At 55.6% G+C, this 24,564-nt stretch overlaps 2 protein-coding genes across 9 annotated transcripts in view; one reads left to right on the forward strand and one right to left on the reverse strand.

The window, feature by feature from the left end:
* The window catches only part of Baiap2 (BAR/IMD domain containing adaptor protein 2), a 70,191-nt gene extending 55,074 nt beyond the window's left edge, over nucleotides 1-15,117 (forward strand). The window contains exons 7-15 of one of the 7 annotated variants that reach the window (XR_004945627.1): nucleotides 1,430-1,582; nucleotides 4,104-4,328; nucleotides 4,493-4,694; nucleotides 5,094-5,295; nucleotides 6,268-6,336; nucleotides 6,879-7,041; nucleotides 8,693-8,727; nucleotides 11,165-13,858; nucleotides 14,677-14,731. Coding sequence is in view for 6 of the 7 variants with exons in the window: in XM_036195623.1 (XP_036051516.1) it covers nucleotides 1,430-1,582; nucleotides 4,104-4,328; nucleotides 4,493-4,694; nucleotides 5,094-5,295; nucleotides 6,268-6,336; nucleotides 6,879-7,041; nucleotides 8,693-8,727; nucleotides 14,677-14,746 (1,119 nt within the window). In the remaining variant the exon portion in view is untranslated. The other 6 variants (XM_036195626.1, XM_036195623.1, XM_036195627.1 and 3 more) reach the window with 6 other exon arrangements.
* A 647-nt stretch (nucleotides 15,118-15,764) lies between these two features.
* Nucleotides 15,765-24,564, reverse strand: part of Aatk (apoptosis associated tyrosine kinase) — a 31,551-nt gene continuing 22,751 nt past the window's right edge. The window contains exons 4-14 of one of the 2 annotated variants that reach the window (XM_036197158.1): nucleotides 24,461-24,540; nucleotides 24,045-24,163; nucleotides 23,850-23,937; nucleotides 23,243-23,376; nucleotides 21,732-21,816; nucleotides 21,532-21,653; nucleotides 21,176-21,325; nucleotides 18,247-20,851; nucleotides 18,022-18,169; nucleotides 17,695-17,895; nucleotides 15,765-16,825 (exon numbers count right to left, since the gene is read on the reverse strand). In XM_036197158.1, coding sequence (XP_036053051.1) covers nucleotides 16,785-16,825; nucleotides 17,695-17,895; nucleotides 18,022-18,169; nucleotides 18,247-20,851; nucleotides 21,176-21,325; nucleotides 21,532-21,653; nucleotides 21,732-21,816; nucleotides 23,243-23,376; nucleotides 23,850-23,937; nucleotides 24,045-24,163; nucleotides 24,461-24,540 — 3,773 coding nt within the window. In that variant the 3' untranslated portion in view covers nucleotides 15,765-16,784. The remainder of the gene's footprint in view (nucleotides 16,826-17,694; nucleotides 17,896-18,021; nucleotides 18,170-18,246; nucleotides 20,852-21,175; nucleotides 21,326-21,531; nucleotides 21,654-21,731; nucleotides 21,817-23,242; nucleotides 23,377-23,849; nucleotides 23,938-24,044; nucleotides 24,164-24,460; nucleotides 24,541-24,564) is intronic. The other variant, XM_036197157.1, reaches the window with a different exon arrangement.

Consider the following 24,564-nt stretch of genomic DNA (forward strand, 5'->3'; position numbering starts at 1 on the left):
GAGACAACCCTGTGACCTTAGAAGTCTCTAGATGGGGATGGGGGTGGGCAGTGCTCCAAGTTCTGTGGAATCACATTGACCACATATCTCTCTTGAGCCCAGAGTATCTGTGAGGACCAAGGGGTCTTACAAAGCCACCCAGATTTGACACCCAGGTGAAACCCAAGTAACCTAGGTGAAAAGGCAGGAGCTAGGCCATTTTTCACTTCCTGCTCTAAGAGGGCCCTCACCCAGGCACACCCTATTCCAGTGATGGTGACCTGTATGTCTCTGATGAGGGGCCTCACAGCCCCAAAGAAGGTCTCTCCTCACCTAGATATGGTATTCATGGAATAATCTAGGGTGTGCTCCCCTGCCCACTTCCCACCACCTCATTCCTGGGTGCCCATGGTCTCTCTCTAGCAACAGGCTTACCTGAGTCTCCTCTGTCAGTATCTTCTGGATCAGATGTATACAGATCATTCTGTATCTTCTGCTCAAGCTGAGACTCAGAGGCAAGAGAAACTCTAGGTGACATGAGACTAAGAAGCTGCCATGTGCTTTGTGAAGCCAGGACATGAGGGAGCATTGCAGAAGCCCCTCCACTCTGACATGTCTGTGCTGTATGTAGCTGAAGCCTGGGTGGAGCTGATGTGCCACTGATACCTTACTTTCGCCTTCTCAGGAAAAGCCCAAGGAAGGCTGGAAGTGGTTGTAATCCCAGCATAAGAGGCGAGACAGAAGGATTACTCAAATTCAAGGCATACTTGAGTTTTATAGTTCAAAACTAGCCTGGCTACATGAAGATCCTGTCTCAAAAATACATTTGTAGCCGGGCAGTGGTGGCGCACGCCTTTAATCCCAGCACTCGGGAGGCAGAGGCAGGCGGATCTCTGTGAGTTCGAGGCCAGCCTGATGTACAAGAGCGAGATCCAGGACAGGCTCCAAAACTACACAGAGAAACCCTGTCTCGAAAAACAAAAAAACAAGACAAAACAAAAAATTGTATGGGGGCTGGGGAGTTTGTGTTGGGCTCGCCACAGAAGTGTAAAGGCCATGGTTATGATCACTAGCACCCACATAAATGCTGGGTGAGAGTGGTAGAATATATCTGGAGTTCCAGCATTTGGGAGGTGGAAACAGGATCACCAGGGCAAAGCTAAACCAGTAGAAATGGGGAGCTCCAGGTTCCATGAGAGACTCCGCTTCAGTAAACAGAGTGATCAAGGAAGACACCAGTGTCAATCTTTGGCTCCATGTGCATGCTTATGTATTCACAGTGTATGTTTATAAACCCAGAGGTCCTCCACCTGGGTCCTCCACAGGAGACAAGATCCTGGGCAGCATGCAGGCATGCTGAAAGTAGCCTGTGGGAATGATTGGATATGTTGCCTAACTAAACCCTGGTAAGAGCTGCCTTCTGCTCACCAGCCTATCCCTCTGCCCCCAGTACATTGATGCCATCAGCAACAAGCAAGGTGAGCTGGAGAACTACGTGTCTGATGGCTACAAGACAGCACTCACTGAGGAGCGCAGGAGGTTCTGCTTCCTGGTGGAAAAGCAGTGTGCTGTGGCCAAGAATTCTGCTGCTTACCACTCCAAGGTAAGCTAACACCGTAGGCTGCAGGTCTGCCTGCTCGGTGCAGCTGGACCCATTTGCAGGAGGGAACTAGCTGTGCATGGACCTAGACTATGTTTGTGAGTGTCCGAGCTCCCAGAGAAGGCACTAACAGAGAAGTGTCCTTGTACACCTCAGACTGGGGAACAGAGTTCCAGAGGAAGAAGTGCCAGGTCAAAGGGCATGCCATTTTGAAGACCAGCATTAGAAATTGCTGGATATTTTGGGAGACCGCAACTGACTGCCTGCTGAGGAGAGCTCAGAGTGGGGTAGGTTTGGGGCCTTTCTAAAATCAAATCACCCTTGGCTTTTCTACTACAGCCAAGGTCTAGCAAGGCTGATGGCAGGCTTGAGAGGGAGTGGCCCACAGCCCTCGTGGCCTCTGAAGTGTTAGCTTTTTGCCTTCATGTAATTCTCCTGATTACATGCTCATCTGAGCACCTGGGTGACCCCTGGGCCTGTGGGTCTGCAAGCTCTGATACTGGCGACTCCTGGCCTCTAAGGTCACACCATGTCACTAGACATCGGACCTGTGTGGCTTAATGTTTACTAGCTGCCATAGTTTGGCTGTCCTACATGGAACTGGCCACCCTCATCCCACACCACACCTCCCATCTATGGTTCCTGCCTAGCCTCTAAGTCCCTGACACTTAGTCCCTCTCTTTTACTGCTCCAAGTGGCCTCTGCTGAGTCCAGACTGGTCACATGGGTATCAGAGTCCCTCCTTGTCTCCACTTTCTCTGGTGCCATCAAGCACTGGGCTTTTGGTGGGGCTCATATATTCAGCCATTCCTGGTTCCTCCATGACCACTGAGAAACCAACCTCTTTCCACTAAGTCTAACGAGGACCCCTCTTAGACATCCCCATGTTCCCTCTCCCTGCTTACACACACACATTTCCTGGGAAGCGCCACATTCCAAGACCTAGCCCAGCCTTGCTGAACAAAGAAAGTTCTTGTAAGGAGCTGTCTCCTCCAGGATGGTCTGCCATGAGCTCCTCATTATATGGCCTGGGCTTGGGAGTCAGAGTTCAGAGACCCAGGGCATTCAAAGGGCTGACATAACCCCCAGGGGTAGGAAAGGCACAGATGTTAGACTCTTGCTGGAAACATGTTGGGGTAAATGGAACCATGTCATTCACTACATCTGTAGGAGCTAAAGTGGGGTCAGATTGTGTCCCCTGGAACATTCAAGAACACTCAAAGACCTTCGATGTGATTAGGCAGCTCAGCCAACCACAGAGACCCTGGTCATGTCCTGGTGAGGGAAGGTGGTCTAGAAATTGTCACCATACACACTGACATGTGTCCTTCCCATACATGTACACACATGACCTACAACCTCTGCTCTGGTCCTCAGTGCCTTGGGCATCAAGAAAACAAAAGCCTAGAGGCTGCTTTATACCTGGGCTATTCAAGCTGGAAGCAGGTACCCAGCCGGGTCAGAATTGCGCCTGTGTCCTGAGAGACATGCTGTCTGTGCCTCCTCTTCTTCTGTGCCCCTCAGTCCCCACTCTGAGAACTACTGGTAGTTTAACTGAGTGCACTTGCCAGCACAGCGCTCTAAGGCTGGCAGAGGCATCTTGCGCCCTCTAGTGGGAACCAGACTTTGTGTTGGGACTGGAAGAAGAGCTCTAACCTCCCTGTATGGGCAGCTGACCAAACTGCATGCAGGCACTGAACACAGGTCTTGATGCTGTTCTGCAAGTGTGGCCATCTGGGGATGTAAGGATTTGACCCTCTGCAGCACTACAGCCCTGGAAGCCCACTTGTTGTAATGGCTAGCAGGGACAGGGGCTGCCTCACCTGTACCCAGATGCCAGGCAGAGCTGTACTGCCCATTCAGACCTTTGATTTTCTTCAAATAGACCCAAGGCCCCAAAGCAGAATTCATGTCATGTCTGTGCTCCCTCATCCTCTGTACCTCCTGTATGCTCATGGGGTTGGCTGGACCCGAGATAGGCCTTCATGTGCTCTTGGCCCCTAGAGGTGGGTAGGAGTGGCGAGCCTGTCTCCAGACAGGGGCCACCTTTGCACATCTCCAGCTCGTGGCTTGACCATGACTGGGCAGCTCTGTCCTGTCTCTAGTTTTAACCTCCTCCCTACCTGCCAGATGGCTCTCTGCTCAGTGTTGTGTAGTTTTGCCCACAAAGGAGCGGCCTATCCCGGGGCTGGCTGTGGAAGCCCATCCATTTTGTTTCCTTCAGGCCCCTGAGGAAGCACTTGCCAGGACAGGGCCTTCTTTGGTCTGATCTCATGCCTGGTGTTCTCTCAGTGACCTAGCACATAAGTGCACACCAGGCTCTTTAGCAAGTGTCCCCTTTGGAGACAAGGCCTCACAGGTGGCTGTCGAGTTTTGAGGAACCATTAATAAAGAGCAGCAGTGGGGCCAGGCCAGGCCACATGTGAGCAAGGTGATGGTGCTCAGGGAGACAGTCTGGACTGTGCCCACTGCAGGAACTCATGCTGCTGCTGACTCCCTTCCTGTCCTGTGTCTTCCACTCTAGGGCAAGGAGTTGCTAGCCCAGAAGCTGCCTCTGTGGCAGCAAGCCTGTGCTGACCCCAACAAGATTCCAGACCGTGCTGTCCAGCTGATGCAACAGATAGCCAGCAGCAACGGTTCCATCCTTCCCAGTGCCCTGTCAGCCTCCAAGTCCAACCTGGTCATCTCAGACCCCATTCCTGGAGCCAAACCCTTGCCAGTGCCACCTGAGCTGGCACCATTTGTGGGGGTGAGTCCTGGGCCTTCAAAAGCTTAGGGGTGTTCCCTTGCTTAGGGTGGTAGCATGTTCTCTAATGGGCAAGCCCAATGTGCTGAGCCCAGGCCCCTGTGGTGGGTGCAGCGTTACTCTCAAGGTGGCTCCCAGCGACGCCCTGCCCCTGCCTCTTCCTCCAGCGGATGTCTGCTCAGGAGAATGTACCTGTCATGAATGGCGTCGCAGGCCCGGACAGCGAGGACTACAACCCCTGGGCTGACCGCAAGGCTGCCCAGCCCAAATCCCTGTCTCCTCCGCAGTCTCAAAGCAAGCTGAGCGACTCGTACTCCAACACACTCCCCGTGCGCAAGAGCGTGACCCCGAAGAACAGCTATGCCACCAGTAAGGGCCTGAGGGTACTAGGCTGAGAAACCAAGGCTTGTGAGTGCGTGTGCGTGCGCATGACTGTGGGAGTATGTATGTAGGTATATACATGAACATGTGTTTCTGCATGGTATATATGTTCATATGCCTGTGTGCATGTCTACAAATATCTGTGGATGGTACGTGCATGGGTATGTTACGCATGTGTGAGCATGTAGTGTGTATTGATTGGTAGTGTGGCATGGTGGAATGAGACCAGGACCCTGTCTGTAGCAGACAGACAGGCTAGAGGGTGGAGGGAGTTTCAGTTGATCATGGGACAGCTCCTGTGTTTGGTCCATGACTATTGTTAATCCCGTATCCCGGCTCCATCTGACGTGAACAGTCCTCTCATGTGCATACCCGTTGTCCCGGCAGCTGAGAACAAGACACTGCCACGTTCGAGCTCCATGGCAGCTGGCCTAGAACGTAACGGCCGCATGCGGGTCAAGGCCATTTTCTCCCACGCGGCTGGTGACAACAGCACTCTTCTGAGCTTCAAGGAGGGCGACCTCATCACACTGCTAGTGCCCGAGGCCCGTGATGGCTGGCACTATGGCGAGAGTGAGAAGACCAAGATGTGAGCACCCACCTGCTGGGAGCAAGTGTGAAGTAGCTGCCCACTTTAGCGAACAAGGGGGTGGTGGCATTCAAGTGCAAGCATTTACCAGGAAACCTGAGCAAGAGAGACAAGCACAACGCATAATCACACATATCCTGGCCTTTTCCTAATCTTTACAGCAGTCATTGGCTGTTACTTTTGTCTCTCTGTGATTGATTATTCTTTGCTGCTTATTTGGCACAGGACACAGTTTTCTGAATGTATATGTATGGTGGCATACCTGGCCATTTTCAAGATGGAGACCTGTGTATGGTTTCCCCGATAATATGTGGCAGAGCAGACCTGACCAACCTGAGACACCTCCCCCACAGACTCTCCTGTCCATCTCAATAGCCTTTGGCAATGTCACCAAGTCTTAGGGCCACCCAGCTCAGCCTGAGACTCCCTGTCCACCAACTCTCCTGTAGTTCCAAATTCCCTCCAGCAGTGTCACCAAGTCTTGATGCCACCTGGAGGCAGCCTGCATCCCCAGGAAAGCAGCAGGTTTTTGTCTGAGTGTGTCTGAGTGTGACCCATATGACTAAGCAGCTCTGGCCAAATTGAGGCATCAATTGAGCTTTGCTGTGGCCCAGTGGCTGCTGCATGCTGGGCAGGGAGCCTCCGAGGGGTTTATTGCCTCTGTCCCAGTGGTCTCCTGGTCTTACAGCTGTCACCATCATGGTAGTGGGCTGTGTGGCAGGTGAGGTACAGGTCAGACCCATGGCTCCACCAGGCTGGGCTGCCTCATCCTTGGGGCTCGGTGCAGATCCAGCACCGGACACTTGGTTGGTCTCCTAGAACATGAGCACCTAGCCTTACACGGGAAGATAAGGACTGGCTGGGAACTGCTAGGACTTGGGATCTGACAATAGTCAGTGGGGCCACCATCCTGCCCTGTCATGCATATGGAGGGCCTATAGAATGGATTCTCACCTAGGACTTTTCTTCTAGGCGGGGCTGGTTCCCCTTCTCCTACACTCGGGTCCTGGACAGTGATGGAAGTGACAGGCTGCACATGAGGTAAGCATACTGGCTAGGCAGGACCCCTGGGCACCAAACTGGGTAGGCCTTCTAGTTCTTCCTTTGCCCTCCAGAGCTGTCTCATAGGCCCTGTTGTGTGTTTGAGACTATACGTGGAAGGATGTGAGATGCTGCAGTGTTATGAGGTGTTCTGGAAATGCTGGAAAGAACAGTAGGTGCAATGTGGGACAGTTGCTAGCCCATCATGACTTTGTTACACCTCCACTGCCTACCTCCTAGAGCAGGGTTGGAGGGACCCTGAGTCTTCAAGGTCTCCTGACCCTTGAGGACTCCTAACTGTCTTTGGAAAGGTGACTGGACTTCACCAGGAAGCATTTGACAGTTTCCTCCTGGTGTATCTATATGCACAGTTCAGGAAAACTGGGCAGGGAGGTCAGCAGGGAAGACCTAAAAATGTCACTGGCTACTGACAGCAGCCCAGGGCAGCTGAGTGAGGCATGGGGAAGGAAAGGGAATCTCCAGAGAACACTGGCCTGTGTGTTGGACTGTCTGGCCAGCCACTGAGTCCTTTGTCCCCACAGCCTGCAGCAAGGCAAGAGCAGCAGCACAGGCAACCTTCTGGACAAGGACGACCTGGCCATCCCTCCTCCTGACTATGGCACATCCTCCCGGGCCTTCCCCACCCAGACAGCGGGGACTTTCAAGCAGAGACCCTACAGTGTGGCAGTCCCTGCCTTCTCTCAGGTGAGGCCTGAGGTCTGGATCTGCATGGAAGGACCATGGACTTGGCTGGCAAAACTTAGAGGATTCTCCAAGAACCCAGCACCTAGTACTAACTGCTGTCTGGGCCTCTTGGCTGACAGGCCTGAGGCAGAGGCTCTGTGGCTTGGGATTTTAGCCACACACCCTACCAGACTTGATGTATTCACCACCCTTCTGCTTGGTGTGCTGTGAGAACTTGGGTGTGGCTGGCCTGGGGATCATCCTAGATACCCACTACCACTTAGGGGACAGGGGATCAGAACTTCAAACTCCTTCCCTAAAAGCTGCAGGGTGCTAGGTGTCTAGATGGTAGTGTGATCTGCTGCTGTCCAGTGTCTTCTAGTCAGTGAGACCATAGGTGGCTGGTTAAGGCCTCTAGGCCCCAAGAGGGGTCTCTGTCAAACCCCTGTGCAATTAGTAGTCAAAATGTCCTAGGTGGTTCCGGCTTTGAGTGTAGCCCCACACATCTGTGGGGCTGGATAGTAGCTCCTATAAACCTGGGACTCCTGTGAGAAGGAGGTTGGTCTGCTCTAGCCTTGAGGGCAGAAGGGATAGCAGCTTGTCTGTGTCTCTGTCCAGCTCTAGGGCAGGGCCTCTACCTGGACATAAAGAAAGAGAGCCCATCATTTCCAAGTCTTAAACCACCTGAGGACCATCATGGTGTCCCAGAATCTGAGGGTCCTGTTGACAGTATGACCCAAGGATGTGCTGTCATGTTTGAGGCAGGCAAGATCCTCCTTTTGTCTGTACCTTTTGTCTTGCCCTAGAGGGATGATGATGTTTTGGAAGGGCTGCCTCCAGGAAGTCTGCAGGTCAGGCAATGTGAATGTGATTGGGAGCTTGAGTCTGAGGAGGTCTAGATTATAATGGTTCTTGGCTAGAGCCTTCTGGATCAGAGCCACACTCAAAGCATGTGGTGGCAGCAGGGTGTCCGATTGGAGTTATAGACCTTGGCATAGGCCAGCCTCTGGGAAGCAATTGGTTCAAAGCTGGGAAAGCTAAGGATGGTGAGTCTACCACCCCTTAATGTCTGACGGAGATGGGAAGTTATCTGCAGCTAGCTTTAGTCCATGCCCAAGGTGTCCCCTCCTGGGCAGGATACCCAGGCCAGAGCCAGCCCAGGCATCTGTGAGGTAGGCTGGCAAGCAGTGGTCTTCTGAAGCATCCTTCCCATTGTTCATCTTTAAGTCTGCCTCCAGAGTCAGCCCACCAGTCCCTGGCTTTGCAGGAAGGCCCTCTACCTACTGAGACCTGACCTCTCTTTGCTGTCCCTAAAGAAACTATTTCTTGGGGAAGCGCCATTGCAAAGGAGGTCTTTATAGTGATGTCATTGAGTGATCTGTCCTGTATGAGCAAAAAGCACTGGCCAGACGGGAAGTGTTCCTGTTAATGTGAGAGGTCACCACATCCATGTCACCATTTGGAACAATAGTCTCTGGAAAGGTCCCCAACCACAGTGACCAAAGAGAGGATAGAGAGTGGTGGGAAGGAGCCAGCTTTCTGGACATCTCAGCCTGGACCTCAACATGGGAAAAGCCGTCTTTTTGAGGACTGTACCAGGAACACCTTGACAGGAAGAGCGCGGGTCTTAGTCTCTGGGGCCCAACCTGATTGCTCTGTCTTTGCTCCCTAGGGTCTGGATGACTATGGGGCACGGTCTGTGAGCAGGTAAGAGGCTTCAGACTTCGTTGTGGGTGGGTGGCTGTGGGCTCGGGTAGAGTAACTTCTCTCTTGGGACCTAGAAAAATGGCTTTTCTTACTTTGGGAACCCAAGGCTTGACCCTGAGCCTGCCACCATAGTTGGACCCACTCCCCTCTCCTGGGCTCCTACTCTGCTCTTTTCTAAGTAGAGCGAGCATATCCTGCTGGTTCTCGGTGTCTTGGCCTGCTCTGTCCATCCCAGCAGGCAGGACAGGGTTGGGAAGAGCCATCAGCCCACTCTAGGCCTTTTCTCCCTAGAACCAGGTAGGACCACACCAAGGGCTGGAGCTGCTGCCCCTGGGCACAGTCTTGTCCTGGCTTCATCATCCTCCCAGAAGCCAGGTAGCCTGGCTGCTGGCCAGGGCTGTTGCTGGGTGGCGGGCGGGCCTGCTGCCTCTGGCTGATGGTGGGCATGCATCTGGGCAGCTGTCCTGTGCTTTGTTCCACAGTGGCAGTGGCACGCTCGTGTCCACAGTGTGAGGATGCTGACCCCAGGCAGCTGCTCTGAAGAGCTCTTCCCCCGTCTCCACCGGTTTCCCTCCTCAGCTCTCGTTGGTTTGTTCCCGGGTTCTTTTCTTTCCCACCCGCTCCTGCCTTTTGGTTGGTGATCCCAGACTCTGAAATCCCTCAGGGTCCATGGTGCTGCTCCCTGCACCCCCGTGCTCATGCCCCCAACAGGTTTCCCTAGCCTTGAGCATTAACTGCCAGGTGGGGCCTGCTGGCTGCGTGGCAAAGCAGTGTCCTTACCTGCTGCCCTAGCCCTGTGGTGTTCACGATGCACATCCCTTTTCTAAGGCTGGCCATGAGCCAGGTCTAGAGTTTGAAGAAAAAGAAAAATCTTAAAAAAAGAAAAAAAAAAAGAAAAAAGAAAAATAGGAAAAAGGACTTTTTTTTTCCTAAAAACAAAAACAGATATGCATGGACTCCGGTGTACGTACTGTTATTCTGCATCTGCCCCCCAGAGTGCTGGCATCTTCTAGAACAGGAAGGGGCTTAGGGCCCTGGGGGCTCAGGCCCAGGGACCTTGGCCTTCCTCAGGCCCCTTCCAAGGGCTGCACTGAGAAAAGGGGCTTACACGGGCACTCGGGGAGCCTCCTGAGGAGCTGGCCACTCCTGTGATGGGGGCTGCAGCCCCAGCCAGGCCCTGCCCACCTCACAAGGCCAGGCACTGGGCCTCTTTCCTTGGCAGACTCTGCTGGGCAAGTACATGTAGAACGGAGTGCGGCGTCCCTACAAAGGGTGGCGTTACCTCATGCAGTGCCCTGGCGGGAGCTGGGGACAAGAGCAGGTGCTGCCCGGCCACATGCGGACATTCCAAAGACCTCGAGACCAACCCCACCCATCCATCCACACACACACACATTTGGGGAATCATTTCTATAACCAGCCTTTGAGGGAGTCACGGCCCTGTTGCCCCTGGGCTGCAGAGGGCCGGGGGGGAGAGGCAGGCCCTGGCCCAGCTCCTCCTAAGCACTCTCATCTTTTGTGTGTCTTGGTGACTTTAGAAACAGGCACACTGGACTCAGTGGCTACTGGTTTTGTCTCTTCACACACTGAATTCTGGGCAGCGGAGCCCAAGGCCCAGCGGGCTCAGCCCTGCACCTGGCGGGAGCCCTTGGGAAGCTGCAGACGCACCTCTGATGTGGTTAGCAAAACCTTCCACAAGCCTGCCGAGGACTAGGGCGTGGCTGGTCAAGTCTGACGCAGCAGCTCAGACACAGACAGACAGACCCTGTTTTATATTTAAGGAAAGCACAGCCAGAACTGGACCTGTGTAAAGAACTTTCTGTGTTGTTCTAATTTTGCTAAAAGTTTCAAATCCAGGGGATTCCATGTGCAATGGATGAATGTAGACACAAAACAGCAAACTTGTATGAAGATGTAAAGTGCTAAAAAATATTTTTTTCCTTTTTCCTTTCCTTTTTTTTAAAATCTGAACTGTGCCCTGTACTGCAGTCAACTGTTGGAATAAAGGTTTTATTTATTGCACTGAGTTGGTCTGGTGCCTCCTTCCAGCTCCCTGGCATGTGTTGGGGCTGTGTGGGCCAGGCCACACCTCAGTGCACCCCAGCTTATGGCCCAGTGCAGTCTCTTTGCTCATTTGCAGATCATTCTGAGAACAGTCCTAGGTTGCAGAGCTCTAACGATGACACCTGGGTGGGTGGCTACCACCCTGGCTGAGAAAGCAGGGCCTAAAAGGGCATGGTGCAGACTCCAAGAGTGAACACTGCCTGTGCTGCCATGCCCCTTAGCCCCCCTTCTCTGCCCAAGGACTGTAGGTTCCTTCCTGGCAGCCTGCACCTGCTCCACAGGTGTCCATCCTGTCTGGCCTTCTGCTGCCCAGTGTCCTTAGACGTGCGTCTGCTGCTCTAGTTTTACCAATAAGCCTTGTGTTTCCTTACAGTGCTGATGTCGAAGTGGCCAGATTTTGAGCTGCCCCTCACTAGAGTTAGTAAGTTGCCCTGGTTTTGTGTCCATCTGTGTGCATATGCAGTGGCTATGGCTGGGTCCTTCGGCCTGAGTCTGGACAGCCTCCACAGGAGGGGTCTGCTGCCTGGCAGGGCCTGGGCTCTGCCAAGTTGCCTTGCTCTGGGCGCTGGGCCTTCCTTCCACTGGTTCCCTCCTCCAGCTTGTGGTCTCCTGCCTTCCTTCTGCCTGGAGGCTTGTGGTTCTAACTCTGCCCCATCACTGCCTTTGCTGCCAGATATGGGGCTGGCCCAGATCTGTTCTCTCCTGCCCTGCTGGGTGCTTCATCACAATCAAAGGAAACCCAGGGGAATAGCCTCCCCCAATCACTCAGCATATACCTGGGTGTTCCTCTGGGGTGTCGTGGGTGTTGGTCATGAGCCTAGCTGTTGAGTACCACAGCTGAACCAAGCCTGGGCCTAGCGTCAGGTGGACCTCTGTCATCAGATCTTGCCTCTTCTGGTTCCCTCCACTTCCTCTCATGGCTACAAGACATTACTAGCCAGGCTGCTTTTTCCCTTGGTGCTGGAAAAGTGGACCAACATGGACCACCTGGGAGGAGGGCACTGCTTCACATTGCCCGCCATAGTGGAAGGGGCTTTTATTCCCTTCCCACACTACAGAGGGGGTGGCATGAGAAGCCAGGACCTGTGTCCCTTAACAGGAGTAGTCATTATCTCCCTGAGAGTCACGGTGATGTATCCTAGCCCATGGGCAGCCAGGCCACTCAGGCAGACCCAGAACACCTTGCCCTGTTGTTACCATCTTCCTGGGTATCTGTAATGTGAATTCTGTAGGAGTTCTGCTGAAGTTTACAGAGAGGGTAAAATGCCCTTGGCTGACTCTGGGCTGGCCACCTTTCTCCAGCCTCCATCTGCACACCCAAGATGTTCTCTAGGTGGGAGGCCTACATTTCCTGCCCACACCTGCCAGATCCCCTACCTTACTGCCCTCTGGGTCCCACTAAGCCAGTTAGGGGCCATGTCATCCTCACCTGCAGAGGCATGAAAAAAGGCTCAGAAGGTTGGTGCAGCCCTTCCTGGGACCAGGTCCCTTTTGTGTGCTAGGACCAGGACTTGGGTGTGACAGACATAGGACAGAATAGGTTTGCAAACAGTGCTGTTGCATGGCCCCTGAACATCTCCCGGCCACAGTCTGCCTAGCCTTCCAGCTCACCTAGCTGGGGGTGAGGGGTGTTCCAAAGCTACCTGTGGCTGTTGAGTACCCACTCTCACACAGCTTCACCTTGAATTTAGGACTGCAGGAGGGTTGCTACCACCCTTGGCTTGGTTCTGGGGGTGCCCCAGCCCTGTGTAGGTAGAAGAAATGGAAACCCACAGGTATGCACAGGTCCTCCACAAGGACTTGTTCTCTGCGGTGGCCAGCCTCTCATTCCATGGCTGTTGAGGAAAATAGTCAAAAATGGAGCTGGGAAGGCAGGCTGTGCTGCTACAGGGAGCTGAGCCTCTCTGGGTCTCTGGTCACAGCTTTGTTCATGGATGAGTGTCTGCAGAGCTGGGGAGAGAGCTGACACTGGCTGTTACCCAGCTGGTGTCCCACCATGCTGCCTCAGCCAAATCCATCCTGCATAAATGCCGTTTGTCATTCCTGGATCCCAGGCTGATGCCTGTTCCTCCTTTTCTGTTGGTGCAGGTTCCGTTGTTGAGACCTGTCAGTGTTGATGATAGTTTCTGCTGGGCACAGCATGTGCTGGCCATGTCCCCAGCAGATTAATTTCACTAGTCTGCTGAGAGTCTTTGAAAGGAAGCATGTCCCTGGATTCTGCTAACTGGAACATGTACAGAGCAAGACTTTGCTGTGGCTTTGGCATCTGTGGATGGTTCTCTGTGCTCCAAATGGCCCCATGGCTTTGAGGAATGAGAGAAGAGAGTGTTTGAGAACAGAGGACCTATTGGGTGGGGCACTTTGGATCTGAACTTCCATTCTAGTCCTAGCTGGTGATAGATTCTTTCGGTGAGTTAAGGAACGAGGCAAGTGGACAGGAATAAGGCATGTTCTGCAAATACCTTAACCATTCTGCTCAGGCCTGGTCCCATGGTAACCCTGCCCTGGAACCTGGGGCAACCTGCTTGTTGCTCTGCTCTGTCCCGTTCCCTCAGCAGAAAGACCTGTCCTCATTCCAAGTGTCCCCAGGGCTGTTGCCTTTGCCAGGCTTGAGAGCCCTTCTGTAGAATCTGGAGTGGGCCAAGGACAGCCTGGCCATGCCAGAGCCGCAGCTAACACCCTCATGGTAATGGCAGGGTCTGTATCTCACATGTCAGACAGCCACAGTGAGGGGCTGCAGAGCAGAGGAGCCCAGCATGGGGGCAGAGCTGCGGGCAGAGCAGATGGTGGCCCTTAATCTCTGGCTCTCAGTAGAGGTGAGCAGCAACAGACATCAAACCCCACAGCCAGCAGGGACTGTGCCTCCCTGTACTTCACCTTTTAAAACGTCACAGTCCAAGTGTTTCAGATTTTTAGAAAATGTAATCTTCAGGAAATGTAGGGTGAGACTCTACCTGTGTAGGTCTTCCTGGGGACCCTGAATGGAGAGCCTGCTCGCCCACCCTGGGCCTACCATCAACCCCCAGGCTTCTGAGAACCCACCAGGCACAGAGGTGACCCATTCCAGGTAATGGTTGTAGAGCCAAGCACGTTTTCCTGGAAGTGCAGTCCTGTGCCTTGCAAGCCCCCATGTCCACGCGCCATCCGTGCTGTCACTGTGGAGCCACATGGCTCCTCCCACCCACTGCCCTGTGCTGTCCCCACTGGAGTGGACCCTCCCGAGCCTGACAGGGCTGCAGAACAGGCTGCCGGGAGGGCTGGTCTGGTGCAGCCTGTTCTGCTCATCTGTTTCATTTCCACTTCTTGTCTTGAGTCTTGTGTATCAACTGTGGCCTGAGGGCACTTGGGTGGCTCAGCCACCACTCAGGAAGGCATCTAGTCCCTCAGCAGAGGGGACTGCCATCTGGTCAAAGCAGTGGCTATGGTGTTCACCCCTAGCCTGTGGAGTCAGGGCTCATGCGCCTCATGTCTGTCATGTCTGTGTGTCTACAGTGTGCCTCCTGTGGCAATCTGCATGCTTGGGCTGGTTTGTGTGACCGTGAGCTGCGTCCTCTGTGTATGGGAGAACCGCTCCTTGGGCTCACCTGGGGGCGGGGGTTTGTATAGCAGGCCTTCCTTAAGGACGTTGTCAGGGCCATCCACCCTGAGTTGGGAAGGGAACAGCTAGTCCTCACCATCATGCCCACTCTTCTGTCCAGCGTGGAACATATAAGGTGACAGTGGGTAGGCATAGGAGGGGCTAGCAGGTCTTGAGACAGCACCCAGCTCCAACCCTGGCTCCAAGAATAGGCCATTGGGGTCTAGTGCTAGAGGTCCCAGGAGTAACCTGGTGGCCCAGCTTAACTGGAACACCTGCCCAAACTAAAACTGTTCTTCTTTCCCCAGGAATCCCTTCGCCAACATCCATCTGAAACCAACAGTGACCAATGACAGATCAGCCCCTCTGCTCAGCTGACGGGCTCATCTGCATCCCCACCCACACAACAGAGGGTAACTGCGGTGTGTTCCTTTCTGGAGAAGACGGCCTTGTCCCACTCCCTAACATGGCCTCACATTAGCCCAGCCTGGGCTGGGTCCCAGCTGTCCTGGGGAGGTGGCTGCCTCAAGAGGTCAATGCCCACTGGCCATGGGTGTGCCCCAACAGAGGGGCCAGTACTGAGGGGGCAGGCATCTCTGATCCCAACTGTGGAACCTTGAGTGCCTCTAAACACAGAAGAGGACATTCTGTCAGCTTGTAGCTGGAAGGGATCCTGTTCCCATGCTGATTTTTTTTTTTTTTTTTAAATTTTTTAGCTCACATGTGTCTGGTCAATAAACGTGCCCACCTGTGTGCAGTGTGTGATCTGTCAGCCTGGTGGCATGACCAGGGAATAGGGTGGGGCACACCCATACCCTTATAAGAGTGATTTCTCATGAGCACAGCTATGCTGTTGTGCCCAGAAGAGAGTCTGGGCCCAGCCCAGCCCCCAGCCGATTCCCTGCGTCAGCTAAAACGCAGGACCTTTATAAAACTCCATCAGACCTTTGAATGCCACAGTGTGGTGAGCTGAGTTGATGAGAAAAGTTCTAGGGTGCAGAGGAGACCCAGGCAGAAGAGCTCTGGGACCACCTACCCATCAGGCAGGCACATAGGCTAGCCTCGGGCAGTCAGAGTGGGTAGCACAAGAGTGCAGTTACCAGTACCGCGCCTCCCACTCCACCACTGCCGGCTGAGGACAGTCTCGGGGAGGCAGGTGGCTGCTCTGGGAGGTCCCCTTTCATCTGACCTGAGACAGCCTTCTTGAGGGATAGGAGAGGACTGAAGGGGTGAAGGAACAGAGGTGACCGCTAGGTTCCCCATCTGTCATCTCCCTGAGGGTGTTAGCTACAGACAGGAAAGAAAACACTGAGCACAAAGGCTGTTTTTTCTTAGCATGGTTTCTCTTAAAAAACAAGGAACAAGAAAATCATTGCACCAGCGTCCTAAGCCTCAAACTAAAAACAAAACCAAAACAAAACAAATAACATTGCCCCCACCCCCAAAGCAACAATATACTTTACATGTCTTTGGCAACAATAACTTAGAATCACCCCATTTCCATTCACTCCAGCAAGTTACAAAAATATTCCCTGTACAGCCCACCCTAGCCCTGTTTCCTCCCAGCCCTGCCTGCAGGCAGGAGCCCCACAGTGGCTGTAGGGTATACCCTATTCTTCTCTGGCCAGGGTAGGGGCAGGGCACTTCTCTGTAAGGGAGTGTTTCCCACACTACCCTGTCTGTAGAGGGCATCTCTGGGGCAGTCCGGCTGCGGCCTGGAAGCCTCTGCTACACGGCAGGACCTAGGCCAGAACACTCCAGACAGACCCTGTGGGGAAGGCCTCTGCAGACGCAGTGAAGGGGAACCGCCACAGACTCTGAGATAAGGGCTTGGAGCCCAGGGGTCCAACCTTGCTCTGAGCAAACCTAGACCCAGGTAAGAAAGGTGGGGGGACCCAGAAGGGACCTGCAGGCTTAAAGCCAACTTGAAACCTGGCCAAGTATCCTTTGAACACAAGGCAGGATGTAGCCAACAGGGCATGCAGGCCCTCGGACTGCATGATCCTGGCCTGAGGCCAGTTCACCAACAGCCATCTAGGAAGAGTGGCTGCAGGGGAGGGTTGGGGGGGGCAGTCTGTCCAGGAGTGAAGAGCCACCTAGGAGTCAGAGGGCCCTTCTTGAGTGTGTATGTATATGCTTACGGACACCCACGGGCCCTCAGGCTGTGGGTGTGTCCAGGGCTGGCAGCAAACCCCATTGTCCACACAGGACACATCTACCGTCAGGCAGCACAGAGGAGGTACACGACCCAACACATCCATGGCTAGATACAGGCCTCTCCTCCACCTGCTTCTCCAGGGTGTTGGGGGGTGCCGATGGTCCCCATTCATTTCCAGTCACCATCCTTGCTGCTGCCTGGATAGGATGGCAGGGGCTCCAGTGACGCCAGCCTCCAAAGGGTGGAACTACCTGGGTCTCAAGCCTCTGTGTATCGGCCCCCAGCACTTGCTGCTGGGCCTGGTAAAGGGGATGCTATGTGAGCATGTGGGGAGGTAACCAGACACAGGTTCTCACACACCCAAACCCACCCACCCACCCCCACAACTGCCTGACCCACCAACAGGCCTGTTCAATGTGGTAGACCTGTGTGGGGGATGGGCCCATTTCTCTTCCCATGTCACACAGCTCCAGGGCCAGCAATGCTTAGCAAATGCCCGCCGTGTCCTTGTACACATGGGAACTGAGGCCCAAACAAAGAGGACATGGTCATGGTCATGTAGTCATCTCCTTGTGCCAGAGATGAGGGTGACAAGTCCTTCTCTCAAGGCTACCTACCACAGCCAGGGCAACGGGAAGAGGTATGCAGGGGTAAGAAGTAGACAGGAAGTACTTGTCAAAACTCTGGGTGGGCTATAGGAGGTAAACCTGGCAGAGAGGGGCCTGCCCTGGTGCAGGTAGTGGAGGGGTCACATGACTTGACAGGGTGGGCTGTGGTACCACCACTTGGGTAAAGTCCTGGCGGGGACACCTACCTACCAAGAACCTCAGATCAAAAGTATGCCAGTAGATGGCAGTAGGGGTAGAGACCTCCATGCTGGGATTGTTCTAGCAAGCTTTGGGAGGCCATGGTGGGGCGGAGCAGGGCAGATGAGTGCCAGCAGCCTGCTGTGGAGGGTAGACTGGGCAGAGGGTGGGCAGGTTCTGGGACCCAGGAGGCAGGAGGCCAGTGCACCTGGACACAGTGTCCGCCCAGAGGCCAGGAGCCAAACACTGTTAAAAGGGCAATGTCCAGCAGACCAGGGGCCACCAAGTCCCCCCTGCTGACCCCTCTCACAGATGCCCATCCACAATGTCGCTCCACCCCACCTCAGCCCTACCACACTCACCTCCCACCGACTGGGCATCTGAGTCAGATACGTGAGTGATGGAGAAGCGGGAGGCAGGTGTGGGAGACACGGTGAAACGGGAGAGGGGTGCAGCTGCCGTGGTAGTTGTGGCCAGGACAGGGTCAGCAGGGTCCAGTGCAGTCACCATAGCAGCCTTGCCCGGCGCCAGCGGGAAATCATCATCCCATTCGAACCTACTACCTGCAAGTCAGGCCACAGAGTCACTTCCCTTATTCCACCTCCAGCCCCACTTCAGGTGATACCACATTCTGAACCCAGCCTCCCATGACAGTGATGTCACGATCTGGCCCCCAACACCTGGCTCACCCTGTTCAGGAGTGGAGCTGTCGGGCAAGTGGTCAGCTCGCCGCGGCAGGCCAGGGGCACTGGGTGAGCCGGGGCTACCCTCCAGGAACGTGGGGAGTGATTCCTTCGTGCTGGGGAATGGCTCCCCAGTCTCTCGGGTGGGGCTCTCCTGGAGGGGCAGAGCACTGTGTGACTTGAGCTGCCCACCCTCTCCCAGCCCTGTGCATTCCCACAGCAACAGCCCACCTGGTCAAAGAGGTAGACCGTGACGTCATCAAAGAAGGACACAGCCTTCTTCTTGCGCTCCAGGTCCTCACAGAAGGCCTCAGACAGAAGGCTGGGCATCTTCAGCAAGCTACGCAGATTTCGGGCACTCTGGCTCTCAGCCACTACCACAGGCACCGCTGGCTCCTCCTCACTGTCCTCGCTGGGCTCCTGGATACTGTAGCATCGAAGCTCCTCATCAGATTCGTCACTGTCTTCACTGTCCTCTTCGTCCTCTGGCCGGCCCTCCAAAGCCCCAGGGTGGTCAGGCAGGGCCAGGCAGAGCGGGGATCTGGGTGTGCTAGGGTTTCCCATCCGCCCAAGCTGGGCTGGCCCTGACAACTGTCCTGGGGGACCCTGGGGCTCCATGCCATTGCCTTCTGAGCTCACTGGAACTGAGGTCAGCAGGAAACATTTGGAATGACTAGGGCTAGGCACAGGCTGCACCTCAACTGGGCCTTGAGCCCCAAGAGGCTCTGGCCCATGGCCATCTGGCAAGGGCTCCTCTTGCTGCTGTGCTGGGGGCAGCAGCTCCCTGGGGCTAGTGTCTGGGTCCTCCCTGGGCACCTCAGGCCCGGGAAAAGCCTGCACAGACTGATGCCCTGGACTAGGTGGGCTCTTCAGGTCTTGCTCCTTTTGGGAGTCCTGGACCCCACTGCACTTCTCAGGGCCCAAGGTGGATTCAGACTCAGCATCTAGATCTGAGAAGTAGGCAGAGTCTCGGTAGGGGTTCTTCTTGCTGAGGCCACCAAGGGAGACAGAGAGCAAAGTCTCGGGCCCTGGGCTCTCACCCTCTGAGGCTAGTTCCCCAAAGGCCTCAGGCTCACTAGACTCATGTGCCTCTTTAAGCACAAACTCTGGAGACTCATAGTTCTCTGTATCATAACCACTGTCCATGGCACGGGGCTGCCCAGCAGGAGGACCAGCAGCCAATGGGCTCAAGACCTCACAGCCACCATCGCTGGCTGAGGACGGGATGTCCAGAGAGTCGAGGGAGTCAGGGGTCCCCACCTGCTTCTGCAGACAGCGTAAGGCTGGTGCTATGCCTGGCTTCTCAGTGTGAGGGCCATCACTGGACAGGTCGGTGAAGACTCCTGACGTAGCCTCAGTGGTGTCCTCGTCCTCACTGCTAGGTGCCTCTTGCCCCAGAGAACTGCCACAGCTGTCCAGAGTGAGGGCCGGCATAGGGACGGCCACCCAGCTGCCAGCAGCGGGTGTAGGAGAGGCAGGCAGGCTGTCAGGAGCGCTTGCCTCCTCCGAAGGAAGTGGGGCTCCTTCATGGGATGGGGAAGGGACAGAAGGAAGGGATAGCTGGGATTCAGCAGAGCTCTCAGCCTCCTGGGCAAGTTTGGGTTCCACCTGGGGGTTATCACCCCCACCTACAGCTGCCTCTGTCCAGGGGCGTGTGGCCAGGCAGGAAGCAGGTGCCAGGCCTTTGGCAGGACACAAGGGGAGCAGGCTGAAGCAGCGGCTTAGCTCCTGACCAGGGGAGGCTGCTACTAGCCCAGGCAGGGATTCTCTGGGATCCTCCTGGGACAGGGGTTGGTGCAGCTCAGGGGAGGCCCGTGGAGTCTGCTCTAGGCTGGAGCAGCCATCCCTGTAGCTGTCTGTGAAGCTGCTCACATAGCCAGGATCCCAAGATTCTGGGTCTCGGCTGCCACTGTTATTATTGGCTGACACATTAGAGCTCCAGTGTCCACACTGAGCAGCCTTCCTTGTCCCCCCCTCCAGCTCCTCATCATCGCTGGGAGATGCCTGGGCCTCAGGACTGCCAGAGGGAGATGCACTCAATGGGTCATCAAAGAAGGGTGGGCAGAAGGTAGCCACACCCCAGTCTATGTCTTCAGCTGGCAACATCGGGGTCCCAGGAGAGGGTGAGCGTGAGGGGCAGGGTGGCTCTTGCCTGCTGCATGAGTGGTGGTCACAGGGGCCCCACAGGCCCCCGACGGGGGGTGCATGGCCCAGCAGTGGTTCCATGACGAGGGAAGTGGTGGTGCTGCCCTCTGAATCATTGTCTTGGTCAGTCACAGCTTCGGGGCTGGGAGCGCAGCCGGCACAGTCTGGATCATGGCCAGCGGCAGGCACTGCCCCCTCTAGGCGGATGAAGTACTCACTGCCCACTGAGGGGCTGTGGGCACTGAGCACTGGCACCACTCCCGGTGGAGAGCTGTCAGGTGCACACAACTCCTGCAGACATGCTGCGGAGTCTGGGCTAGACACCGCCCCCGGGGGTGGGAATGCCTCCGCGCCACAGCCAGCCTCCCACTTGTATTCGAAGTTGAGGCCGTGGCTCGTCTCAGTTACTGTCAGTACATCGTCGCTGTCCACGTGAAAGCCGTCACTGGTGAACTGCTCCAGCAGTGGGAAAGATGAGGCAGCGGTGAGCTCGGCAGCAGCAACCGCTGGGCCAGTGGAACCTGACCCCAGGCCCGTGCCGCCACCTGGCCGCAGGGAACGCCAGCGCTGCTCAAACTCCTCCTCCAACTCTGTGGTGCCCTTGGCACACAAGCAGGACAGCAGCAGGTGGACCTCTTCGGCCGTGGGCCTCTGCTCTGGCTGTAGCCAGCAGAACTGCATCACTTCGTACCTGCCGGGAGGCCCTCATGGGTGGCCCTGGCCACATCCAGAGGCACACTGGCCAGGAGTATAACCTACCCTCCAGGGATAGTCAGTTCCCCCATGCTCAGGGTACTTTGGGGACAGTTAAGGCAATCTCCCAAGGCAGACCCAGTAGCCTGGGAAGGGGTCTAGGGTGGGGTATTTCCCTGGGATCCCCCATGCCTGTTCAGGCTGCAGAGACCCAGAAGCCATACAGAGTTGGACCAACCAGCCCCAAGCTGTAGAGTTCAGCCACCTGTGTGCCCCTCTGTCCTGCCTGTCCGGGTGTGGGTGTGGGGGATGGGTTCCTCACCAGCGATCAGACAGAGTCAGCTGCAGCTGGGGCTTGGGCAACTTAAGCTGCTGCTCTCGGACAGCGTAAGCCAGCACCTGCCGGTCCGAGTGCTGGGGATAGGGCTGTGCACCCAACTCGAAGAGCTCCCAGATGGTCACACCCAGGGACCTGCAGGGACAGCCACAGTTGGAACTAGTAGCCCATGAACGACCTCACAAGGCCACATGGTGGCAGTCATGAGCACACTTTCCCTGGGTTCCCTAGCCAGGGAAGAAAGTGGGATGTTGGAAGAGGAGGCAGAGCTGAAAGCCAGCATCCCCACCACAGAGCCGCTAGCATCCCTGGGCCCTCCCAACAGCCAGACCTGCACTCACCACACATTGCTGGTCTTGGTCTGATCTACCACCAGGAGGTTGCCATGCACCTCGTCCACCAGCTCTGGTGCGATCCAGCGCAACGGCACCCACAGCTGGTCAGTGGTCACGAGGTAGTCTTCCTGCAGCATACAGGGACAGGATGAGAGTTAACTCCAGTCCACAGGCACCCGTTACAGGCTCCGCCTGCCCTCACTCACCCTGTATTTGCAATGTGACAGGCCATAGTCGCCAACCTTCACTGTCAGGTCAGCCGTTAGCAGGCAGTTCCTCAGGGCCAGGTCACTGCAGGGTGGTAGGCAATGTCAACAAAGCTTGCCAGCCTGGGGGTGTCCAGTACTGCGGGTCCTTTACCCACAGCAGGGTGATTTGGCTCCTGGGCGTAGCCAGGCAGGCAGGCAGGAAGGGATGTCTGAGGACCACCTGCCTGTGCTCCAGCCCTGGCTCCACACCCTGCACTGGCTATCTTGGAAGGCCTGTGTGGACGGCACCTTGAACATGGCAATGCACGTGAAAATAAGGCTGGAAGATGCTCAAGGACTCCCAGCAAGGTGCTGCCTGACCAACACTAGAACTCCAGCCCCTTCCAATCCTTTTCCTGATCTGCCCCTAGGGGGCCCCAAGCCATACAGTGAGGTCCTGTGTGTCTGTAGTGCCCTTCTGGGACCATCACCCTTCCAACCTCACTACACCACATTACCGCCAAAGTCCTCAGGAGGTTAGAATTAGTGGGGAAACTGAGGCCTAGAGTGTCACAGAGGGTCCTGGGATGACAGCTTTCATGGGCTTGCCCGGCTGGAGGCCACACGAGTGTTTGGGGCACAGGATTACAGAGTGGTATGGGATATGCCTGCATCTGCCATACTGTTGCTATGCAGAGGGTCTCCGAGTGAAGATGGAGCCATCCTGGAGCCTGCCTCTACCCCAGGAGGACTATGCCAGGGGACAGCTGCAGGCTGGGGTGGCCTGGGTCCATGCCTATGGCTGGGGCAGCTGGGGCTAGGCCGTAGGCGGGGCAGGAGGCTGGCAGCTGCCCTCTTCAACAAAATCACTGATGCTGGAGTCACACTGTGTCATCACTCAGCACCAGGATATTGTTGGGGAGGACGGCCTGTACCGCGTCGCGGCTGGCAGGGCCACTCGTCCATCGCCACTTCTTCCAGCACGCGGCCCGGCTCACGGGAGGCTGGGCATCCTGGCCTGTCTTTTGACCACCAGAGGCAGGGCAGAGCCGCCCTCCCACTGCAGGACCAGCCCAGCCACCCCCTTTATGGCATAGGAAAACAGGCTGGGGCTGAGTGTGGGGCCCAAGTGTGGCTACAGTAAACAGTACGGATTTCTTCGTTTAATTGTCTACAAAGTGAGTTTCAAACTTCAGTCTTTGAAATTTTTATTTATTTATTTTGAGGCAGCCCAGGCTGTTCTGAAACGCACTCTGTAGACCAAGGTGGACTTGAACTCACCAAGATCTGTCTACCTCTGCCTCCAGAGTGCTGGGATTAAAGGTGTGAGTCACCACGCCCAGCTAGTCTTCACAGTTTTAAGAATTATAAAATTCCTTGCAGAGTAGCTATTGGATGCTATGTAGATGAACTCAGTTCATGAGGCCCCAAAAGTGGGATTGCCATATGACTTTCTCATACAAAGGCATTCTGTCTGAGGATCAAGGCACTGGGGGACCAATGGCCTGTGTGGTGGCATTAGCCCTCACCTGTGGACGTAGTTGTGACGATGTAGATGCAAGACCCCACATGCCACCTCACAGGCCATGCGTTGCAAGGTCAGAGGGTCAGGCGCCATGGACTCTGTCACCCGGCAGCTGCGTAGATAACCTTTGAGGTCCCCCTGCCGAGAGAGCACATGGTGACATGCTAGCTGTGCAGCCCACACCCGAGAGGACCTGGATCTGGCAGCCTGAGGACCGCTGGCAGCCCGAGCAGTGGTCTCCAATAGCAGCCTCAGCTTTAGCTTCAGAACGGTGCATGTAAAGGGGCCCAAAGCCAACAAGAAGACCCAGAACTCAGGCTCTGCCCCAGGAGCTGTGTGAGCCCAGTGGCTGGCCCTCGTGCTGAACTGCCCAAGCACCCAGTGTGGCCCCTGCTGCTGTTGGCTCACCCTCTCCAAGCAGGCCTCGGCGCAGGGCAGGGACTACCAGGACTCCACTTTAGGGATGTTGAGGGTCCCAAGAGGCACAGCAGGAGAAAAGCCCCACTCCCATCCCTACCCCCGTTCAGGGAGGCCTCCCACTTCCCTTCAGGATAACCGGTTAGAACAGGACCCGGGAGAGTCACTGCTGCCTCCCACAGATTGCCACTTACCAGCGGACAGAACTCCATAACCAGCAGGTAGGGGGTCACCTCCGCACACTGGGCCAGGCACTGAAGCAGGTTGTTGTGCTGCAAGGCCCTGGAAGAGCCCCGAGCATCTAAGTTGGAGGGCAGGATGGGGCAGCCAGGCCCCAGCAGAGCACCCCCCTCCCCACAACTGCCCAGTTCCCCCGCCACCACACCCACCTGTAGGGCTGTGCCTCCTCCAAGAACTGCATCTGCTCCTGCACGCTGGCGCTGGCCTTCAGCTCCTTCACCACCACCTGCGTGCTACTGACGCCCGAGTGTACCTCCCCCAAGAACACCTGCCAGATGTGACAGGCATCACCAGGGCCCCTTCTAGTCTCCGTAGGAAAGGCCATTTGGCTCCTAGTGCCTGGGGTGGTTGTGCAGCTTGCCACCAAGACCTCTGGCTGGGACGCTCAGCCTGGGTCCACCTCAAGGCCCCCACTTTTCTCACTCTCTGGGGTCCACAATGAGGAAGGAGTACTCAGGTGCACAGTCTAGTCAGGGGTATGTGTGAGAAAGAGCCCCTCCCCAGGGGACTCCCAGGAGAAACAAGCACACACCTTGCTATTCCCAGCACCCTGAGGTATGCTTACCTTCCCAAACCAGCCGTGGCCAATCTCCTTGAGGTACAGGAGGCTGTGCCGGCCCAGGTCCGTGGACTTGAGAAGTTGCACTGTGTTAAAACAGGAGACTCAGT

Source organism: Onychomys torridus, chromosome 8 (genome assembly GCF_903995425.1).
Source record: "Onychomys torridus chromosome 8, mOncTor1.1, whole genome shotgun sequence".
NCBI lineage: Eukaryota > Metazoa > Chordata > Mammalia > Rodentia > Cricetidae > Onychomys > Onychomys torridus.